The sequence below is a fragment of the Centroberyx gerrardi genome, chromosome 17 (assembly GCF_048128805.1).
Source record: "Centroberyx gerrardi isolate f3 chromosome 17, fCenGer3.hap1.cur.20231027, whole genome shotgun sequence".
Taxonomy (NCBI): domain Eukaryota; kingdom Metazoa; phylum Chordata; class Actinopteri; order Beryciformes; family Berycidae; genus Centroberyx; species Centroberyx gerrardi.
In genome coordinates, this window is record NC_136013.1 from 5,769,332 (window position 1) to 5,793,484 (window position 24,153).

General features: G+C 41.0%; 2 protein-coding genes across 2 annotated transcripts; both read right to left on the reverse strand.

Annotated features, from left to right (window-relative positions):
• Window positions 1-5,686: 5,686 nt before the first annotated feature.
• chp1 (calcineurin-like EF-hand protein 1) lies at window positions 5,687-12,672 on the reverse strand. Its single transcript, XM_071896009.2, has 7 exons — window positions 12,304-12,672; window positions 11,772-11,844; window positions 10,317-10,397; window positions 9,477-9,604; window positions 9,291-9,352; window positions 8,310-8,432; window positions 5,687-7,405 (listed from the first exon to the last, which is right to left on the reverse strand). The coding sequence occupies exons 1-7, from the start codon at window positions 12,368-12,370 to the stop codon at window positions 7,352-7,354; spliced, it is 588 nt and encodes a 195-aa protein (XP_071752110.1). The 5' UTR covers window positions 12,371-12,672; the 3' UTR covers window positions 5,687-7,351.
• A 1,730-nt stretch (window positions 12,673-14,402) lies between these two features.
• lgmn (legumain) lies at window positions 14,403-23,939 on the reverse strand. Its single transcript, XM_071896317.2, has 14 exons — window positions 23,852-23,939; window positions 23,330-23,486; window positions 22,974-23,071; window positions 20,797-20,878; window positions 20,525-20,607; window positions 20,260-20,335; window positions 19,691-19,753; window positions 19,430-19,496; window positions 18,580-18,698; window positions 18,004-18,093; window positions 17,548-17,757; window positions 17,152-17,322; window positions 15,794-15,861; window positions 14,403-14,946 (listed from the first exon to the last, which is right to left on the reverse strand). Exons 2-14 carry the CDS (start codon window positions 23,465-23,467, stop codon window positions 14,904-14,906), a joined length of 1,308 nt encoding a protein of 435 aa, XP_071752418.2. The 5' UTR covers window positions 23,468-23,486; window positions 23,852-23,939; the 3' UTR covers window positions 14,403-14,903.
• Between the last annotated feature and the right edge of the window lie 214 nt (window positions 23,940-24,153).

Consider the following 24,153-nt stretch of genomic DNA (forward strand, 5'->3'; position numbering starts at 1 on the left):
CAACACCCAGAACATCCAATTGGCACCATGCTGCTTTTTATTGCTGAATTTCTGATACAGATTTTTTTTTTTCTTAGTTAATACAAAACCAGACAAGAGGCTCACACGTAATAAGCATGCCCAGTTCCTCCTTCTGGAGTGCATAGTTTCTACATAGTCCACCTCTTCAGTGGAAAGAGTTGATCAACAAAGTAATGTCACTAATCTTTTCTTCTTTCTAGGCTTTTGTTGTCTTTTTTTTTTTTCCTAGGAGAACAGAGGTTGATTGATGTTTTTCAGCTGCACTGTGGCTGTACTGCCACATTTGACACAACAGAGAGCAAGAGAATCGCTGAAACTATTCTCTATTCCTTTACCAGCTGACACGCAGCAGTAATATTCCTTTGAGATGTTTTCTTTTTGTGCGGTTGGTTTCTCAATGAGGTTTAGCAGTCGGCCGGTATAATCCCAACAGATAATAAAGGCCGTCCTGTTGTGTCAAACAATCGTCCCGTATGTGTCACCTTGTTACAGAACATCTGATATGAACATTTCAGTATCATAGTTACACTCATTCACATTACAAAGTTGGATTATTGCATGCAATACAAATCATTCGTTATTCTGCTAAATCATGCATATTTTTTAACCCATATATTCATGTCGCTAAACGGCTACTTGCTTATAAATTGTGATTATAAATCCCCACATATAGCATTACAGAGTTTTTAGAACACAGTATTCCAAGACAGGGTGGTGATGATGATGACGATGACAGAGAGAGAAAGTGCTTTTCAACGAGTGTCAAGTTCGTTCATTTGTCCTTTGAAGCCACACAGTTACTGAAAAACTTGATTTTTTTTTTGGGGGGGGGGGGGGGGGGGGGAAGTAACAATGCTACAAGAATGGAGACTTAATTGCATCGCGTTCAGTGCAATAAAGCATCACTACTGCACCGTTTGGTTTGGACTGTTAGTGGTGCAGAAAGAATACAAGGCTGCAAAAATTGATAGTCTGCAAAAACGTGAAGTATTTTGTTTTTTTGAATTTGTCAAAGCAATGCTACGGTGCTAAAGCGGTCCTCGTGTTACCCCAGCTTCTGTCGGGAAGTAGCCCCAAACCTTCGTAAATGATACTGTATTCTAAAGCCAAATATAATACATATCCCGAAAAAGTTGACTAAAAGCTACCATAGGCATAAAAAAGGTGGGGTGGGGTGGGGGGTGGGGGATCCTTTCCACATGACATTACAGAATCCTTTCAACACTTATACCCTGGCACTAAACTCATGCAGTATTGTCGGTTATTGCTTCTAAAACTCTAATCAAATACAATTTTATGGATTAAAATATAACGCTCTGAGTCCCAAAACTATGAGGTATTATGTACATTACAATGTTATGGTGAGATCTTTTGTTCTATAACTAAAACACTATGTTGGATCCCTACCAATCAGATCCAAATCTAGAATTTAAGTACTACTCTTAATATTACATTTCTCTATAGGTTTCTATCATCTGAGACTTTTTATTGGAGCTTTTTGGCCATCACAGAACTAGGCTAATTAAGTTTTGTTTTTTTCAGACAATAATCCTAACAGCTTACAGCAGCTCTGTTAGAAAGCATATAAAATACTTATATTTTCATTACTCAACTCATGCTACACCCTTGCCCCGGACTAAAAAGGAGATCTTGCATTAGTCTTAAAGAGTGTAGGACGAAGCTGTGACTAGATATAGAATGTGGTTTATCTGATGGTGTAGTATACTGATCTATCACCTAGGCCCTTCGTCAAGTCTCACTGAAATGGTTTCCGCAGTTTCGAGCTCCAACTTCGTCTAGAAATCGATTTCACTATTCTTCATGAAGCAAGCATCACTACTAGTCATGCATGGCTACTATAATGTTGGCACCACAGTCCCGCTAAATAAGCTAATGCACATGAGTCTATACATATCATAATGGAAGACATTGGTGATTTTGTTGCTTTCAAACAACTTGTCACTTGTTTATACAATATACAGTTTGGTCAACAACATGACAGTTAAGATCAAATATTGCACAAATCCCGATAAATGTGTGTGTGTGTTTTTTTTTTGTTTTTTTATATATAAATCATCTGAAATTGAACCAAAAGAGGCTTAACGAATGATACCAGGGTTACCTTCGGGTCAGGACCAATCCAAGGTGAAAATAGTTTGAATCGCTCACTGGAGCTACAGGCAAAATCTCACCGTACAGCTTCTCTGGACCAACGAAACACACCACAGTGAGTCAGGTAGAGGCAAAATATGACGTTCAAGAACCAGCAGAAAGAAACACACGGAGCAAATTAGATTTATCATTTTGCTGTGGAATTTTTATCTCAAGGATCAAGCCATGAAGGGGAAAAATAGCCAATTTCTGTCCCAAAGTGCAATGTGTGAAGAAACTCCCATTCATGTCTCTTACTTGCAAATAAAACCATTTGACAAATGAGAGTATAGAGGGGCAAAAGATAAAATGAGAGTATGTTGAGGGGAAAAAAGACAAAATGAGAGTATGTTGAGGGGGAAAAAGACAAAATGAGAGTATACTGAGGGAAAAAAAGACAAAATGAGAGTATGTTGTGGGGGAAAAAAAGATAAAATGAGAGCATGTTGTGGGGGAAAAAAGATAAAATGAGAGTATGTTGGGGAATTTTTATCTCAAGGGTCAAATCATGGAGGGAAAATGTAACTCTACCTGACTTTAAAAACACTGACAAATGAGAGCAAGATGAGAAAAAGAAAAAAGATGAGAGCAAGTTGTGGAAAATACACTCTTGTGACTTTCCTCAGAACAGGTGCATAGGAGAGAAGAGGAGACCACAGTTTCAGCGAGTCGGGCTTTTGTAAAGGTGGTTGAACTGAAGTAAGAGAGAGTGCAGGAGTTTTTTTTGTGTGTGTTTAGTAGGTTTCTAAATCTCCTATTCACCTGTCGACAACATTACTCAGCTGTGCAAAGGACCAAACCGTTTTAACCCTCTCATCTGGGAATATGAAATTAAAACCAAATCCATCTAGAAACACTATAAAACTGCGGTGGCGCTTGACAACCGTTTGGCTACTCATGCTGATCACGCTCCATTTCGTTATAGTTTCACGTGTATGACAATGAGGTAGTGCAAAAAAACACACAAAAAAAACAACAACACCCTATAAGTCAAATTCACTCACAGGCCTAGATCTTTGCTACAGTATGTTGTGTCTTACTTTCCTCCCAGAAAATGGGAGCTATGAGCAATTTGTTCATAATAAAATTGCTTTGTTCTGATTATAGCAAGGGGTGGGGGGGGGTGGGGGGTGGCAGCAGTTTTAAACCAATTCATGAAACAGCAGTGACTGTGTTTACATGCAGCCTGGGAGTTTACTAATGCACCAGCTTTATAAAATCTGACTCAAACTTCCACCAGATGATGGGAGATTTCCCGGCACACATAACCAGCACAGTAATTCAGCTACTTTCCAGCCCAAGTCAGCTGTTGCAACCCAGTTTCAGGCTAAATGTAGACACAGTCAGAGCATGCAGTAAGTGAAGGGGACCCAGACTGGCCCAGATCCTGCAGATGCCCTCACTGTGATGGGGGGGGGGGGGGGGGCTGCAGACACGGCAGGATAGAGAGGGGAGGGGAGGGGAGGGGAGGGGGGTGTGGAGGGTGAGAGGTCAGTGTCCCGACAACTTCCCTGAATAGGAAGCCGTCCCGGAGGAGCTTTGGGGGAAGGATCATCATCGTGGATCTTCATGCTTTACTTCCACGGGTCTCCCATGGTCTGCCAGGCTGCTGCTGCTGCTCCTACTGCTCCTACTGCCGGGTGGGGGAGAGCTGGGTCCGGCCTGGGGGAGACGCATCTCTCCAGTCTGGGCATCAGCCGACTTTACAACTGCACCAAAGTAAATTAGCAGTCGAAATTAGACGGAAAGGTAACGTATAAAGCGTTTAGAGACGTCTGACATGACTGAAAAGCACTGACCTTGGCGAGCGTTTGTCCAAAACGATGGACAGATATTTCCACTGTGACTTGAGCTGCAGCTGCACTCACTGGTAAACAAAAGCCAGGGGTTTTTCTTCCACCGCGGGGACACATTTTGGGATCTTCCAAAACCGGAGAACTGGACTTAATCCCGACCAGGACGACCAGACCAGGCGACGATACGTTTAAGAGTAGAAAATATCGACGGTCCGGACCTCCATCAAATGCCGGAGAGGAGACGAGAAGGTCCCCTCGTCCCTTCTTCGCACACACCTCCAGTCTACGCCATTTTCGCTCTCCTACTACAATCCAACGGACGGACGCGTACGGCGATTGCGCGGGGAACCTGTCACTCAAAGCCCAAAGCCCGCCCCGAAACCATAGAAGTAGATGTTGTAGAGAAGCGGTGTTAAAGGAGTAGTTCACCCCAAAATGAAAAGCGCGAGAAGCAGTGTTAAAGGAGTAGTTCACAATGAAAATTCAGTCATTAGCTAGCCATCCTCATCTCAGTTGAAACCCCATTGAAGTTTGTATTTCCACTAAACACTTTGTAGTCCTATGTCAACCCTCTTTCAAACTGTAGAAGTTAACGGAGCCGTCTTTTACCATTCCAAAAATAGCATAAAATGTCCATCAGATCTCTCCAAACAGCTGGTGCAGCATAATTCAGTTGTTTTGTAGCCAAACAATTACACTGTGGGTCCAAAAGTCTAATGTTTACCTCATTATCTCCTATATTTTCCTCACTGACTATGCGTAACCAGGCGTACAACTGTCACTGTCTAGGACAGAGCATTGTCAGTGAGGAAAATATAGGAGCTAATGAGGAAAATATTGGACTTACGAATCCAGAGTGCAACCGTTTGGCTACAAAACATTTGGATTATGCTGCACAAGCTGTTTGGAGAAATTTTATAGACATTTTATGCTTTTTGGAGGCTGAAATGACTGAATTTTCATTTAGGGACAAACTATTCCTTTAACAAAATGAACCAGTCAGCTGCATAGGTTACATACAGTGGTTGATGAATGGAAGCAGGAGGTGGAGAGTAGAGAGGCTGTCCTTCAACCACAAGACCTGAATTATGGCCTCGCTGAAGTGTCCTTGAGCAGAACACTGAATCCCTACCATCTCCAGGGATGCTGTTCTGCAGCTGACCCTGACCTCTGACCTCCCTGTGGAGTGATGGCGAACTGGATCAATAAAGTGCCCCATATGTAGTAAACTAATCTCATATAACAGTATCCACAGGAATAGATGTCACCGATGACCTGTGTTGCAGAGCTTGTCAGATTTGAAAAATGTGCAGTTTTGTACAAATATATCTTTGCTCTCTCCTTGCACATCCATTGTATCTGCCATCCTTCCATTTTAATTGTATTGGTATTGATTTTTTTTAAATATTTGTATCGTACCTGTCTTACTGTGCCTTGCTGCAAGCTGAATTTCCCCCATGGACAATGAAAGTGAGCTGAACTGAATGTAATCCCACCCTCAGACCCTGACCCATAGGGCATATTATGTAATCTTGTTAGGTGGAGACTGGAAGAGTCTTGATACAGTTTAAGGACCCAGGCCCTAACCTATAGCCTCATAACAATATCAGTATCCGTATTAGTCTTCGGTGGAAAAGTCACTTGTCTCTCCCTCAATGTTCCCTCAACTGAAATGAAAACTGAGAGGCACAATCATTTTCCAATAAATGACACATAAATAGCATGGCACTTATTTTATTCAAATCAAATTCATAAATCATTTTGATAATACCTAGACCTAGACATCACGTAACATTTGAATTATATTTGATTGATCATCACATCTTGATTAATAAAATGGGCGAGCTGTATTTCCAGCGTTCAGTAGCCGGAAGGTGTTCTTAGAAATCATTTAACAAACTCACAATCACATAAAAGATCAATGGTCTTACATCTGCATTTCAGGCCAAGCACATTGGCCTGTACAGAAAATATACTTTTAATGCAATGAATCCTCTTTCAGTACCTGGAACTAGCCTGATGAAAACAAAATGCAAGACAAATATTGAGCAGTGCATATAATCAACACATACATGGTTTCTGAGCCACAATGAAGCTGATCATGTGAAGAAGCATAGCGAGTTATCTTGGTTCTATCTTGTTCGAAGTCTCTGCACACACTGGTCCACAGCCTGGTTTCCACTACAGGGCCAGACGGTGTTAGCCAGGGCTTAATTATTAAATCTCAATCAGGGAGGTAAACCTTCTGTATGTAGGCCACAGTGACACCTTAACTTCACCAACCAATTTCACCATTTTGCCAGTCAGCTATGGTTTTAATAGAATATGACCTCCAAATGTTAGAGTAGACAAATGTACTAGCCAAAGAGCTAGCAGCATTTAGTGTTAAATTTCCTGTCTTTCTGTCACAATTTATGTCATTGTTTTTCAAATGCAATGAATAGTTCTTTTTTTAAATGAATGAATAAAAAATGAAACTTTCAGTCTCACATTATAAACACGTTGCTTTGGCCCTGGCTCCAGCTCCAGCAGGCCCCAAGTGGCTTTTGGCTTTGAGGGAAGGTCAAATTCATTTTGGTTGCAGTCCAACAAATGAAACGGGCAATTACAATCTATTGGCAGTAGCTGGGTTAACCCATATGAAAACAAAACACACAAACATGACCATCGGTTCCCGTGTACTTTGGAGATATTTACGAGGGGGAACCAAAACCATGGCACTTCAGTGAGTAAAACACAAGAATTTATCCAGAAGGTCCTGCTTTGCTTTAAGGGAAGAGGACAAACTCACAGCTGCAGGCTGGTCAGACTTGCTCTGCCACAAGTCAAAGAAGAGGAGTCATACGATCCTGTTAGCGTTAAAAACACTGCCTTTCTTTTTAGGTGGAATTGTACAACTTAAAGGTTTACTTTCAACATTTGCATATTTATAAGGACAAAGACGCAACACGTGCTAAATATCCATGGAAGAGAACAGCGCGAGTACGCTTAAATGGCTAGACCTTGCCTTTTCTGCCTACTCACTGCTATAGCAAAAGCCTTGCCGTACCATGGTATAAAATAATTTTTCGCGTGAATAAGAGTGGAACAGCGGTGATACTAACTGTGACCCCCTAAAAAGTTGCAAATAAATAATGTTCCATTTCTGGGGGAAAAAAAAAACAGTGACATAGCACAACACAACCCAAGGCACGCAACTTTTCCCTTTGTTTACAGAGCAGTGCAAAGGCAGAAACTCAAGATCTATGACATTATCTACCTAATGCTTGGTCAGAGAGCATGTACTTAGTAGTGTGGGCCACTGCGGCCCATTGAGAGGTTGAGATGGGGTTGTGTCCTGTATCAACTGGCATGTTGAGGCTCCACTCAGAAAACACAGCAACTTAGTGTAGGAACCGGATGCTCATTTTCTGTTCCACATCCACCTTCTCCAAGACCTAAGAAAACAAGAAAAACACTGTAAATTTAGCTGCCAATAATAATAATAATAACTGGATTCTATGTTGTGGTCCTGTATTGCGTAATGGGTAGAGCATGACAATTTCACCCCCAGGGTAAAGGGTTTTCTATGGAGCCCGGCAGCGGCTGTCCTGGAAGGAAAAATGTTTTTTTTTTTTACGAAGTATTAACTCGTGCACAATATATAAAATGTGCAATTGAGTGGAAAATGCCTTGATAACTAAATCCGAGTTTTTTAACTAAAGTAAAATTTAAAATTAACAATATATCAATCAATACGTCTTTATTCAACAAAATATCAGGCTAATTTAACTAAATAAATCAATGCAATCAAGTCAATTCAACCAATTATGGTAAGGGAGTGAAATCAGTTGGAAACTTGCTGAAGGAGCCAAACTGAGCACACGCTTTACTTGTTTACTTGTGGGCGAGTGTTCATTTGTTCACACAAAATTATGAAACTGTCGCACAGAATAAGGCAAACGAAGGCACGAATGAACCAAAACAAGTGAATGATAGGCATCTTGTGCACTCATATTAATTAAACAAGGGCACGGGATCTATTTTTATGCGTACGCAATACCATGTTGTGCCCTTGATGTAGTAAAAAGTGGCCTCGAAATGTATTTTTGTCCCTTCTGCCTCTCCCCAGCTCTGTAGTTTGGGGCCACCGGTGCTAAAAATAAATACACTCATGGTTCTGGTACATGGTTAGGCCTTTAAAATACAAACATTCATCAAATGGCATAAGTTTCGTTGTTAATTAGTTTCACCGGCACAACAAGGCAGCCATATTTATTTTTTAGTATTAAGAGACAGGATAGCTTTGAACATGTTCATTAAGACAGATGCTGATGCTACTCCTCTGACCACAAAACGTACCTTGATGAATTCATTAAAGGAAATGGAGTTGTCTCCGTTCTGGTCGGCCTCCTGGATGGTCCTGTCAGCAATACTGCCGAGCTGCTCATCTGAAATGTTTACACCAACCATCATCCTCAACACCTGTAAAGAAAGGACAAATCGTTCCTTTGGGGTTAATGAATACCAATGAAAAACACTTCCTATCCTAGTTGAAATAACACCAACAGATTTTCCATGAAGTAGACCTACACAAAATAGTGCAATGTTTTGAAAACAATGCTAATACTACATGTATTTATGTACGACACGAGATAATGTGTAGTTGTTTCAGTTAAACAGCGAGTAAACACCAGCCACACTGGACTGTAGGAATTACACGATTATCAATACTGAACACATATTTACTGAAAAATAAGCATACAAACATTACTCGGGTCTGAACATTTAAGTCGTGCAGACTTGCGCAGCACATGAAGCAGGCAAGGCAGAAATGTTTTGCGCAAAACAAGAGATCCGTCTGAGTCATTTAACCCCGGGCTTACAGCAATTGCAGGTCACACAATGTCACCGAAACCGAGATGGCTTCGCAGGGGGGCAAATAACATGGGAAGAGCACACAGGAAGACAAAATACAGGATATTAGACTGTCTGGGAGAAATCAACCTGTAGTTAAGGTGAGATATCGCATCATTATCAGCAGAAGGGCAAAGTCTTCTCCTCATCGACATGGAAATCCCTCTCTCTAAGGAGTACTTAGAGGGAGGGAGTAGTAGATATTACACAATGGCATCTGACTTCTTGTTAAAGCGTGGAACGAAAAGCAAATATTTTAAGTGGCAACAATGCTAGCTCTGTTTTTTCCATGACCGTAAGGAAAAGGCGTGTTTGGGATTGCGTTATTCATCATCCCCTTTATTTCCTTATCGTGTCAAACGGTTGTTTTCACAAAATGTATCGTGACTCGGCGTCCTAACTCACGGCACAAAGCAAACCTCTCACCTGTAGCAGCTCATCACGAGAGATTTTGTCATCTCTGTCCAGGTCATACAGACGGAAGGCAACTGAGAAAATAAAAAGAAAACAGGTCTTCAGGCCAATGAGAGACATATGTTCATTTTACAAAGTGCTCTGGGTGTGCATGAGAGTGGTCCAGACACACCCATGTGACTAAAGCTCTAGACTCACAGAGCAACTTGTTTGTCCTGCTGTTGAGCGGCTCGCTGGCGGTGGGGTCCTTGTTCTTCTCGTTGTCCTCAATTGGTCTGAAGTGGGCCAAGGTCCGCATGAATCCCCTGAAGTTCACCTGGTCCTCCCTGACCAATGACAGACATGCAATTTAGGACATTTTACAGAGAAAAAAAAAATTATATTTACTTCCATTTTCTGGTTAAGGGATTCGAAACAACCCATCACTGGGTTTTTATCTGGCTCAAATTACTCTTTTACTACACATAATACACACGAGTTGTGTGGCTAACAATGAAAAACCCAAATTAGTTGTAATCTAATACCGTTGAGCAGAGTGTGTATTCTTTGCCTGCAGTAAGGAGTTACCCTGACCCTCTGGCTGTGTTCTCAAGCTGTTCCAAACCACACAAGCCAAAACCAAACCAGACAGACAAGAGCACATCTGAAACCATTAAAAACCATGGCTAAAATTAAGACGCCTACACATCTGACTTTTTGGGATTATAATGATACCCTGGAAAGGAAACTTCAGGTTTAAAACAAGTGGTCAAGCTTTATGTAAGCTCCAAGATTGACAAAACAACCATCTGGCCAAAGAACAGCCTAATATACGGGCAAAACTTGCTGTCCTCAAAGCCCCGGTTTGATTTTTCTTAGTAGGGTTGGCAGAAAAAGACTAAGGTTCTGAGGGCTGCAGAACCACCACTAAAGAATCACCACTAAAAAGCACGATGGCGTGGTTCGGCTTTGTGGTGATTGTGACTCAAGCCTATAATGTATAGTCTTGTGAAAAACAAGATCACCGCTGAGAGCAGACCAACAACAGCGACGACTCACCCCTCAGGAAAGAACGCATTGATGATTCTGTCTCCCAGAGGATTGATGGCCAACTCCGGGATCCTCTGGAAATCTTCTCGACTGCAGAAATGAGGAGACACGATGGAGGTGAAACCCAGCAGAATATATTTTAGGGAACAAATGACAAAATATCTGCAGAGCTAGTCCCAACCCTGACACCAAATTACCACAGATCTTAGATAAGTTGACAGATAACTGATTATCACCGGCTATAAAAAGGCATGATGCATCAATGTAATGATCACAAGGGCAAGTCTTCATCATTCTTAGAAATTTGACTCATTGTGAATGAAGATATGCTAACAGTGGAAGAACAGCTGCAAAGAGAGTGGGAAATTAACATCAGCCACCAGTCAAATGCTGGTATATGTAGTCCTGGTTGGTAAGTCTACCTACTCTACCAGCCACTTAACCAGCCCATTTTTGTTCTAAAAATTGTTTTGGCTGGTAAAATAGTTGAAAGTGGCCACTGAATTTTGGAATCCAACAAAAGTTAGTCCTATCCTGTTGTAAAAGTACATGTTACAGAGATAAAATAGTACATAGAGGAGTGTAAGAGTGTATGTTTGTGTCTTTGTTGGCTGTCAGAGCCACCAATGGGACAGTGTGTCTGCTAGGTGAGATATATTTAAAACTTGACTGTTGTGGCAACTGATGAATGATTAAAAAAAGTCACCTTGGACTCAAAGGAGACAGCGGCCAACTGCATACCATGACTTAAAGCCTCAGTGCAGGACAAGGGGATCCAACCACTTGTTATGTGTAAACATAAAGTCTTTGACTACAAAACTACAAACTATTGTTTTTCCCCAGAATGACTGATCTGCCTATGAACCCTCTTAGTAAAGGACTATGTGGAAACAGTCATACTGAGTACTTATACTCTGCATCAAGCTTCCCAACATTCAATGATTAGCCATTTCTTCACCTATTGCTCATTCTGTCTAGATTGTGCATAGAGCTAGAGGTTAATCACGAACTTAAGAAATGTCATACTGAGTTCTCAACTGAATACTCACATCTGGCTGTGCTGTGATCATATGAAACATAAAAGACTTCACACACAACCTCTATGAAACCGAACGTAAGACTAGCACCACCTTAATATCTCCCATCAATGACAATTCACAAAGCTGTGTGTGAGACAATGAATTTTGATTGTTGCCTTCACACTAAATTAACTGTCAGTCTGGTCTAGAACTCTTTAGACGTATCATTCCACCTGCCACAGAGGCAGGGTTTTTCCAAAATTCAGACACTTTCGTAATTTAACAAGACAAATTTGTAATAGAAAAGAACATCCTAGTTCCAGGTTGGTGACCTGCCAAAGAGGCTGGGAAAGCAGGCGAACTAGTCAGCTTCAGGATAAATTTGCCAGCATTTGGCTAGTGTTAATTGCGTTCATTTCCCATCCATGTTTATGTTATTGTTTACCTGAGGGTGCCATTTTCACCTTTATCCAGACTGGTGAAGCGACTGTAGAGGCGAGTGATCTGACTGTGGGAAACTGCAGGGGGACACAGAGAGCCAGAGAGATGTGACCAGCTGACCACAAAACAGGGTTTAGAGCATCAGGCAAAATTGCTTTTCACCTAAATATTGGGGGGGAAATGTGTGAAACTGGGCATCATTACATTAACAATACACATAACGTTGTAGCATCCAAAACTGTCAAGTGCCATCACAAACTTTTTTCATACACAGAGGTTGTAAGTATGCAGTGTTTCTCAGATACACGGGATACCGGAGTGGCAAGTAAGGGCACTGCCACTAAAGCCATACAAAGCTATGTCGTTAATGCTATTATCCCGAATGCTTATTAGTTCATTTGAGGATGTAGAGGAAGGTTAGGCTTAAAGTAACCGGCTAGCTACAGAGAATGGTAACGTATATAACTTAAAGTGGTTAATATCAACGAGTGTTTGTGTCCCCCTCCAGCCCAGGAATTAGTCCGAGCTCAACTTACAGCCAGTCTCCTTCTTGATTTCTTCAATTTCCTCTTCTCTGAGTAACGTGGACGCTCGGGATCCCATGGTGAAATGCTAAAACGAATACAAGTACAGACCAGCCAGCTGTCTTTCGCAACCTAGCTGTACAAGATCTCGGAGAGATTCCGGATAGAGCACCTCGGACCGAGGTTACACAGCTAACGACAAGTTAGCAAACAAGCTAGCGAGCTAAACTACTAACGTTACGCTTGTTGTGGTCTTGTCGTAAAATGAGCTGGCAATTAGTCAGAAAGTCGAGAGAGTTCAGTCCAATTCAGCTGTTCTCTGTCTTCTTCGCGATGTACTTGTGTACTCCGTTTGTTACGAAAAGAGGTCTGTCGTGTTATCATGCCATCAAGGAGGTTTAGCTGCTAGCTATCTTCCTGCATTGTGAAGTGGGCGGGCAGAAGAGGCAGGTAGAAACGATGACGCGCGTGCAGGCCTGCCCACTGCTGTCTGACATAGAAATAGAATTTTCAGAACAGACGCTGCTTTCAAGTGCTGCCGAAAATATCGCAATTACGACGTGTACATTCACCTAGGACACACCGAAGGGATAAAAACGACCGGACTAGGAAAGTTGGAATGTTCTGTCATACCCGAGTTGCTGAGATTTGTCATTTAGCGGGTGGAGACCGTGGAAGCAATTGATGGTAAAAGTGGCAAAGAGATTAATTCAACTTAATTTGTATGCCTCATGAACATTTTATCCTCGTAGCAACACATTAGCTGTGTGGAATTTGATTTGATAAAACAAGTGCCACCAAAACCTTTTTTTTTGTTAGTGTCCATTTTGTTATTTTTTCTGCACCAAAATCCCGCAATGAACGTCAAGTCGTATTTATTACTTGTGCAATCGAAAGAACGAGTTTACGAGGAGCACTTGAAGGCAGCATGGCTACAACAGGCGAGAATACGCAGCTATACCACTTCTACCCACACGGGGTCAGTGTAAGGCTGCACAATAATACTATGACTTTATACAGACAGCTTGAAATCAACCTTGCAGATCAATGCTTCTTGAACTGTTCTAAGTCAGGACTGATCTAATGGACAAGTCAGTTTACCACCACCTTTTAATTTGTCACATAAAGTCTACCCAGTTTTTTACCTGACACGTTTATGATATCAATTCATAGTATCCACTACATTATTGTAAGTAGGGTCAGACAGTGTAAGCTATATGAAAACGTGGTCTTTTCATTCATATGAAACATGGATGAATACTTTTCTGAGAATATAAATGTTTTCCCCCCTTTTTCCTGTTTGTATTGGTGGTGAATCGGATCACCACCAAGTAAAGACTATAGTTAAACCACCTTATTTACAACATCACTGATATGCACATAACACTTTAGAATAGGAAACACACATTAACTATTAACTATGGGTTTAATAATTTCCCTCAATAATATGTGATACTAGCACCTTCTAAGCCCTATACTGAGCAAAGCATACTAAGAACCTGATTCATGTGCAACAACTTTCTCGCTGACTGCTATAAGCACTAATTAGGAGGCTGTTGAGGGAAAACTCATAGTTAATGGGCTGTAGTTGTAGAATACAATAGTGCAGAATAAGGTGCTAATAAGTGATGTGTAATGACTAATGATGAAAACAATACACTATTAATATGCATGTTAATAAGCAACTTATTAATAGTTAATATGTGTTCCTTAATCTAAAGTGTTACCGAGAATGCTCGTTACAAAGGTGTCATGCTTCAGATATCAGGCATTAGACAAACCCACAGCCAGACCAAGATCCTAATAAAGCTGACACTAGTTTATAGTATAAGTGGATTTGTGTGGGCCAACTGTCTTCCAGGTAGAGGAGGGAAGACTAAAAAGTGTTTATAATCATAGGCGAATAGGCTTAGGTTGGAATTAACTTATCACTTGGACAGCATACAAATCCTCTTCTGAAAAACATACAGTATGTAATGTATGCTTGTACTCTATTCAGCAGCTATGTGACATATTTTGCTCATAAAGGTCATAAAAATGACTCATTTGATATTTGGGAATTATTCAAAAATTACACAGGAAACACAGAAGCAAGAGGTAAAAGCACAATGCATTTTTCATCAGGTTTTATTTCAAGATCCCTGTGTTACAACAAAGTCTCTTGAACTTTTAACAAGCTTACTATATTCAGCGGCATGTCCTTTACACGTCAATCAAACATTCATGCCAGGGCCTTACACACCACAAATAAAGCTAAGAGCAAAATGGGGAAAATTTTTCCAATAATTCCATGTCATAATTGTCAAACCTATGTCTTATAAAAATCAGAATCAGTAAAACATTCTCCCAGAAACAGTGACTTTCACAGTGATATAGTGCAATTCATCATAAAACAAGTCTTTAAAAGTTCTCAGTAAAATCAAAAACATCACAAGTAAAAAAAAAAAAGAAAAAAAAAGAGAAGTGTTATAGTGTGTTGATAAAACAATAAACCTCCAACTCCATGTCCGATTGGTTCCGAAGCAGCGCGGAGAGAAGCCTCGTCTTCTCAGGTCTTTACAGATGGAAGAAGCAATTTTATTTGAGGCTTGCATGGATTTCCAGAAGTCCTCTTACTGTCTGAAATAACACACAAAGTCCATGGCCTTCTGGATCCTGGAGAGAGAGAAACAACAAAATAAAATTAATTAGGCATTAATAAACAAAAATATATATATAAAAAAAAAAAACCGACAACTTTTGATTTAGAAAAGTTAGATTTTTCTATTGCTTTCTTCTACTGTTAGATCGATATATATCGGCCTGTAAAACCTGCATTTTATTTTCTTTGCACATTTTATTTATTCATTTAATTGTTCAATAATGTTTTTGTATATATGAATTCTTCATTTAAAAAAGCAGTAATGTATTTCACAGTTTCCCCCACCAAAGAATAGGTGGGGTGGGTCACCCTTAGGTGCTGCTAACCCACCTAAAACACTGAATCCTTGTAATTTTTGGTATGAATTTGGTCAATTTAAAGATATTAAATACGGGCACAAAATATCAGCTATTTGCAACAAGTCTAAAAATATCGCTATCAGCCTTCAAAAACCCATATCAGTCAAACCCTGCATTACTATTTAAAACCAACTGGTCAGTCAGCAGAGAAGAGTAATCTGGCTTTACTTTGTTTTCACACTTTACTGTGTGATTTCCAGATTTTCCAATTAAAAGAAGTCAATCCTCTCATACTTTTACAGTTGCATGAAAAACATCAGTAACTTTTACTCTTAAATAAGCAACTTTTACTTCTACTCAAGTAAAATATCAGTCAAAGTAACAGTGCTTCTACTTGAGTCGGACATTCTAGTACTCTTTCCACCACTGACAAAATCAAAAACTTTAAATAACAGAGCATCCCTACTCATCGACACCTAATTAAAAAAAAAAAAAAAAAAAAATCAAACCACAGAGAAAAACACCAGCACAATGGTAGAATGAGTTATCAAGTGTGTTGTACCGGTCTGTGGGGTATCCTCCCTCACACAGGTTCACCAGAGCGTAGAGATGCCTCAGAGCGTATTCATACTGAAACACAAGACGACATCGAGTGCCAAAAAACGTCAACCACAAGTGACATTTATTTTCAGTGTACTGTATGCAAATGATGGTGACCCAAGCTAATTTCCCTGTTATATACTTGTGTAACTCTTAAATGTCAAACAGTTCCAAAAAAAAACAAAACACAAAGGGAATTTTTGAGAATATACCCATGCAGACGCAGGAAAATACCCAGGAAATATTGTGTTTGAGCGATGAGGATTCTGTGTCACTTCTGAAGGGTTTTAGGACGATTTCTCACTAGCCTGACAATTATTATCTTCGGGGCAAACAGGCAAGGGACAAAAAAAAAACCAATCCATCCCTGCATCTAAAGTCAGACATATTCAGACATTTAAAAAGACAGAACAGCAGAGTCACTCCCCGTCTTCTGTCGTAGACTGACAATGCATCTCTTCAAGAGGAAAAACACACACACACCACCATTTCCTCACTGTATCTTCTCCATACTCCCATTTCCTCTTTCTAGTCACTCTATTATGCGCTCCTCTTACAGTAAACAAACAAAAAAAACAAAAAATTCTACATTTCTCTCTGTAGCACTTATTTCTTTTTCTAGCACTTCTCTCTTACATGATCTTTTTTTGTTTACACCTTACTGCTGGTTGCCTGTGATGTTGGTGATGTAGGAAGTGAAACTTGCTCTGCTGTTGCGCTCACTGTCAGTCACTCTGGATTGCAGTCAGCTAAATATGCCTTGTCTTATGAATGGCATATATAAAACTGGATGTGACATTTCCCGTTTTAAAAAGAGAACCAACAACCAATATCATGCCACAGGAGTTAGTTTCAACCATCTGCTACGAATAAAACCTGTCAAAACTCAAAGTACCTTACAAGGTTTCCTGAACCATTTAAACAAGCTGCAGTAGGTAACTTTTATGGATTGATATTTATTATTTAGAAGTAATGAAAATAAACACCACGTCTGGTGGCCAAAGACGAGCAGGAGAACGTGTTAGAATCTCAGAAACAGCGGCAGCCCCGTTCCCCTGCTACTGTCATTTCAAAGTGAAATATCTGGAAACCCATCCGGCCAATGAGAAGTCAGAGGCAGAAGGCGTGACTCCGTCCTGTCACTCACTCCTCCTGTCACTCACTAGGAGGAGAGGGCGGCGTGTCGTTCCTTGTGTTGGTTTGAATTTCTCTTTCCTACAGCAGCTTGAACTTATCCACCAAAATGTTCTATGGCCTTAATCTGTTAAATTCTAGTGCAAGTGCGAACTCAGCGCAAAACGGGATTCAGTGCTGCTGTACCTCTGTTTTGTGCCAGTTGAAGCAGGTGTTTTTGTAGTGGTTGACTGCAGCCTTGTAGCACTCATGCTGGGAGAGATCCGCTTTGTCGTCGAGAATCTGCTGGGCCTCGAACTCGTCGCCAGTCACCCTCTGAACCACCCTGCGCATCGTCTCAGCCAGCATCTGCTTGACCTGAACACACACACACAGGGCAACAGCATGTTCACGCTACGTTAGACATCTGTAAATGTCGTGTTAACTGCTGCGTTAGTGCTGTGGCATCTTTCATGATGAATCTGATTTGCATCGCACGCTCCAACGATCATCCACACAAGACAGGAAACAGTCAAAACATCAGACAGTAAAAACAGGGCTGTAATAATGTGTGAAAACCACTGAACGTTCCTCCCTCTTTACCTTGAGGTGGCTATTGATCTCCATGAGCAGCCCCCTTGCCATACCAATATCATTGGTGGCCATCATCTTCCTCTTGAGGATGGCCAGCGGTACGTCGGGGCTGGGGGTCAGATCCGGGTTCATGACGGGCTGCAGGGTCATCGGGGGAGCAGGCTGGGCGCCCGACATGGAGTTACCCTGGAAGGCCATCACCTTCATGTGGGCCAGAGTCTGTGCAGGAAGCAAGAAGCTCATAATAAGTAGCGGAAACGGGCAGGAAACAAGCTTTTTTGTCGCAAAATTCCCCTCGCCACTTTCACTATTCTGCTAGCCAGCTAGACATTTAAAAAACAGAACAGAACCTCCAAATGGTTGTTGGTAAGAGAAGATTTACCAGCCACGGGCAAAAATTTACAAGCATTTGGTTCACAGCGGGTAGTAATTTCCCCCAGTGGGCTATTTATTCTTTTCGCTGACCTTGTTTCCGAACTGCTGGACATGGCTGGTGGTGGTGTGGTTCTTCACGATCTTGAACTGCTTCACCAAGGTCTCCTTATTCAGGTCCTCCTGTTAGCATAATGTTAGAGAACAAAAAAAAACATCAGACAAAACTATTTTATATAACGAGCAACAAGATATTCCCCAAACAAATTGTCTTGAAGTGGTAATCTGTCAAATTTGCACTGCACTTCCCAGAGATCACTTGTCAATCAAACTGTGTTTTTCAGTGGATTTTAAGTTGAGTAAGGGCTTTCATGAACTGGCTATAGGTTGAGTCACTAGTGTGTTATATCAATCAGCTACAGAGGGTGGCAAAATGGGCATTTATTTATATGAAAATCTGGATTATCACTTTCATTTTCAGGATAATTAATTAAGATCTCAATTGGGTCCTATTACCCTTTTAAATGTGTGCCAGTGTGTACTTGTGTTACTACCTTAGCTGTAAATGTCTCTGCACCAATGGCACAAAAAAAAACAATTCCTGTACATTTATTAGAAATTTGAAAATCAAAATGAGTGACAAAATGAGACTGGGGAAATGGCGCTAACCACATCAGAGTCCTCCATCCAGTTGACGCTGTACCAGTCTCCCAGGTACGTGTCTCTCTTCTCGTCGTAGTAGCAGGCGTAGGAGGATTCATGAGAGTTGGCTGCAGTGGTAGCATACACTGAAAACAGAGGAGAGAGTATGATGTTAAGTACATTACACTTTAGTAGAATATTTTCACTTTTTTAAACAGGAAAACCTCAATTTGACTCGCATCAAGTGTCAATTTCCTTTCAATGTCAACAATCAATACAAAAAGTACTGTTAAAAAAAGTGCGACACAAAAACATCTGAAACTCTGATCGACTGTTCAGGTACTGGCATGGGGGAAATACAAAAAAAAATGCTCTGAAGAAGAAAAATATTATTTTCCATGTGGTACAGATGTTTCAGTCATGTGCACCACATTCACAGATGTCGGTGTGTAAAAATGTGATGCACACAATGTAAAAACTTCAATTCAGCACAATAAAAACAGAACTTTGATCAGTGGGAAACGGTGTGTGTGTCACATGAGGCCGAGCACATGAGAGAGTGACTTCGCCCACAGAAGTGCCACCAAACATAATGCTGACCTCAGTGATAGGCAAGACACGAGGGTCAAGACACGAGGGTCAAAACAAGCCCACAGATCAACCACCAAAGCTGTCTATGACATTCTTGGTAGAGCGGGCTGTTTTATTTTATTTTTTTTAATTCGGGGTCAGGGGTCGAACTGTCACAAGGAACAATCGAGTTCATCTTTGTTCCAGGCCGATCGATTGAGAACTTTTTTATTGACTAGGCCCCGTTTCATTATCTCTGTTTTGCTTTTCCTAGAAAGTGGTTCTGATGAGGTCACGTTCAACTCACCGTCAATATCAACAGGCAGGTGGTTCATCATTGACCCGGACTCGCATGCCTCGATATAGAACACCATCTGCATGTGTGTGTGTGTGTGTGTGTGAGAAAGGAGAGTTGTGGAAAAAAAAAAAGACAAAAACAGGTTTTGTGAGCTGACACCACCATCTTCCACTACATGATTCATCAGCTGATTAGACATAATCAGTGACTAGGGGCATGCATGCACATGTGGGCCCAAAAAGTTGAAAACAACAGCATGTTGGATCGCACCTTTTTGTATTTCTTGTTTTCGTGCATGTATGTTATGGTGTCCTGGAGGTCTTTAACGTGGAGCTGCGGAGAGAGAGAGGGAGAGAGAGAGAGGGAGAGAGAGAGAGAACAAAAGTTTAAAATTACAAATATGTGCAAATGTTTCTTTTCTTTGAGACACATATACACATTTCACCAGATAAAACCACAGCCCCACCACCCCGTTCCTGTCACCCTCTACAGTCAGTGTACAAACCAATAAAAAAAAACGCTGAACACCACACTGATCAAAAGTAATAAGTTATAAGTAATCTTTGTCTCCACAAGGCCATGCAAAAAATTGTCAGTTATCTTAAAAAAAAACAGAGGCATGACTGTTGCACAATCACAAATTCTTGGGAGCGAGCCATTCCAGTGACTCAGGACTTTCCCGTCAGCCTTGTTAAGACGAACCGAACCAAACTGAGCAGCAGAACAACAGTTACTGTGTGGTTCGTGTTTAGGGGTAAAAACATCATTTGAGTCATTCATTTGGAGCAAGAAGTCCAGGCAGAAACATGAACGAGAGCAGGAAGTAAAGAAGTGCTCACATCATCGTTGGGAAAGGCCAGAATGCCAGGAGCCCCGTGATCGGTGAAGTAAACAAACACGTGGTCGTTGGGGCCGCTGCCAAGAGAAAGAGAAGAAGATAAAAGACCTGATAAACCAGCTACACCCTGTTCTACCTTGGAACGGATTTACCTACTGCTCAGAATACTTTATACAGACCAACACACCCTGGAAACTTAAAGCTCTCTCCTCCAAAAAGGAAGAGATTCACTACTCTAAACCTCCTTTGTATTCCTCATCACTTGCCTCTTCAGCACTTTTCCAGAACCACCTTTGACACTTGCAGCGTCGCCCTTCAGCACTGCCAGGAAGTTTTCAGGAGTCACAGCCTACAGGATACCACCATAAATAAGGGGGCAGAAAACAAAAAAAAAAAAAAAGGTGGTTTTAAGATCGAAATCTCACAGAAAAAGCAGTTTGTTTGAACATTATCAGCATTGCGAAGCATTGATTCGTGTGTTATGTAAAAGTAGCCTGGATTTGCACTCTTGTACAAATATTTGGACTGCAGCACTCACATCCCCGGTGTAGTCTTTAGGAACTCCCTTGTACACGTCTGTGCCATTGGGCCTGTTGATCAATATCCCAGGGGTAGGGTTGCTGGAAACCAAAAAAAAAAAATATATGATTTATGTTGGCTGAGGGAAGTGAAAACGACTGACAAAACATTTTCACGCAGATGTAGCAACGAGATGAATGATTCACCAATCAGGTGACGATGAACACAGTCGGAAACTGGTGAAAACTCCACAGCACTAAAGGTCTTTCCCTTTTTACCGGAGAATCACGTTCTGAAACCCGTAACCTCAAGGAACCTGGCCTGTCAGTAACTGCTTTGTCACAGTGATTCTGTGGGGAATTCATGTTCATCACACAAACATCATCATTTCATATGAAATCACTGGAAAATGTTCCAGTGTTTTTATTACTGTCAAAGCCCTGGAAACAAGCTACAACTATCAGTATTGCCATTTCAGAATTACATAATGTATAATAAACCATATGGGCTGCCCTCTTGTCCGAGTTAACTATTAACTAAAAAACCCAATAGATCATCATACTGTGAGCCATGTTACAGCATGACAGCAGATATAAAACAATCAATGCTGCATCACTTTCTGTAAAACTTGACCTACATTATGTCAAGGTATACACACTTAGGTGGGGAAACTAATCAAAGAATAGCGATATTACACAACCCACCACTGTTTGTTGCTACACAAAATTAAATCAATCAGCATCTTGAATGAGCTATGATCTCAGCAACTCTATCTACACTTGGGTTTCCATCTAAAAAAACATACATATATCTATTACATAGATAATAGAAAAAGAGCAGCACCAATCCTGCGTGTGCATTTATCTTTTTTTTTCTTTTTATTACCTGGTCAGTGCTGAAACCTAATACTTAATACATAAAGTGATACATACAGTCTACTGTGCACAGTATTCAGGGATTTAATGGTAACCGTCCGAGTTCTACTTGGCCCTCATATATTTTCAGAAATTAACAACTTTTTCATACATTTAAGCAATTTATTATGATAAAAGTATGTCGACCGTCCTTAATGTACAGCAAAAAAGTGGCTGAAAAATAATAAACAAAAAGTAAATAATTGAGTGTGAATAAATCTGAAATGTAGGGTTTTTTTTTTTTTTAGCAACAGTGCAAAAAGGCAAAGATAAAGACTGGCGGAGAAATAGGAAGAGGAGAAACTTGTTTGGCTGCTGGTCCAACTGGGCCACTGACTGACCAATCAGCTCTCACTCTGCACTGTATGTGAGGCCCTTCTGTTTCTGTCCCATGCGTGTCATTAAGTACTACGAAACTCTGTCATCAACAAGTTCCCAACATCTCATGTAATTGGCGAATAACGAGATTCTGATTCTGGCTGAAACTGATGGATGTGCATCCACTTCTGCCCTGCTATCCAGTCACCATCTGAGTAATATAACTCCAAGTCGAAGCCCTGAAGGAGCACTAAAATTAGTTCCTTGTGACTCTGCGGACAAGCCTCAGTGTCTCTCTTTAACTCAGCCTGTTTACGGTGAAGCCCGGTCTGAATACTGCCGCTCTCACAATGAACCTCACAGCGCCTACATGCCACAGCAATGTGACAAATGCCAAGTTGATTGTATAATGATTCTGCGGCTTACAGGAGAATACAGACGGCCGTTTTTTGGAAATATGCATAATTTAAATCATTACAATCATTTGGTTTTTGACATGCCAACCTTTTAAAAAGGCCATTGATGAAGTGCTGCAGTCTATAACAAGATTGGACAGCATCTCAAAATACAATATTTAAGGCTCTACAGAAAGCTTATATCAGAATATATCTCAAACAAGGAACAAAGGCACTGAGTCACATATGAAATCCTGTGATTATGATCCTATGTCATGTATAAATGGCTTATAAAACCATTTATGAAACTAAAAACACATATATTTGCATACGATGTCAAATATTGAAACAATGTTTAATATGCTGATACTTGCCCTTCCCAATACAATGACATTTGTGTGTATTTTCTATTGACTTACAAAGGGGAAAAGAAGGACAATGGAAGCCAACAAAAGGCCAAGAACTAACACAACTTGCCTCCAATGGGGTTTGTGAACACTTTGAGGGAAAACAATAAGTCAGTGTACAACAGTGATCTGTTGTGTACCACAAAGAAAACGAGAACTCACTCCTCATTGTGTGCCAGGTCGTCGTACATCATGATCACAATCTGCTCATCTGGAACGCCATTCTTGTGGACAATCTGGTAGGCATGGCAAACATCGGCCTGAGGGGAAGCAATAAGTAGAAATCAGGAAGGCATTATCACAGTCAGTCTCTCAGCCTATTCAGAGGCTGGAAACACTTGGGATGCATTGTGGCTCCATGGAAGGGGCTTATCTGACAGTAAAGTCAGTCATATCACAAAGCCAATAAGGAAAGGTTTCTCTCTTGAATCCAGGTAACAAAAACAGTTGGGTCATGCACAGTGCTGACTTGATAAGGTGACATTGTGGCAGTAGTTTCATACAGTTTCATCTCTCACCTGGTGTCTGTAGTTGTACCAGCCATTGGAGCCGGCGACGATAAGCACCCAGTTTTTGCCACCGTCTGCCTGCTGTGAGGGAAATGCGTTGGCCAGCCCGAGGCTCAGGCCCAGCAAGGCGAAGACTGACTTAAACATTTCCTTGCCTATGGATATCCTGTATGGATGACAAGGGGAATTAAACACCCTCCTTACTGCGGATACCTTTGTTTGCCAAATGCCCACTGAGTTGAGTTAAGTTTTATTTAAGCTTTATTGACTACGGGCGGACGAAAACAACAACTGCAGCTAAACATAAAGCAACACACACACACACACACACACACACAACCTGACTGCCTGGGTGTCACATGATGACGATACTTATCTTTGGAAAGCTAACGTTCGCTAGCTGGTAGCATAACAAGCTAACTTACCGACTTTTAAAAGCCTAGAATGCGACAAGATACAAGCATGACCATAAATCACTCAGCGCAGAAAAAAAAAAACACAAGAGGAGAAAATAACTGTAATTTCGTTTACCTTCTCTTTGTTGTGGCGTATCAAGATGACAGCGATAAGCTACATGTATCCTCCACAGGAGTCAATGGGAAATTTATATGTGCTGTCGGGAAAACAGTGCGATAGGGAATCTACTTCGGCAGCCAATCACGTCGCTCCGTGGGCGGGGCTTCACTGTAAACAGTCATGTGCTCGAACAGCCACAACATGTATAATCTAGTCTTAAAATTAAAACTAGATTAACTATCATCTCCGGTCGGTGAACATTATCACGCAAACGACCTGTGCTACAAACAAAAATCAATCATACATTCAAATAAACA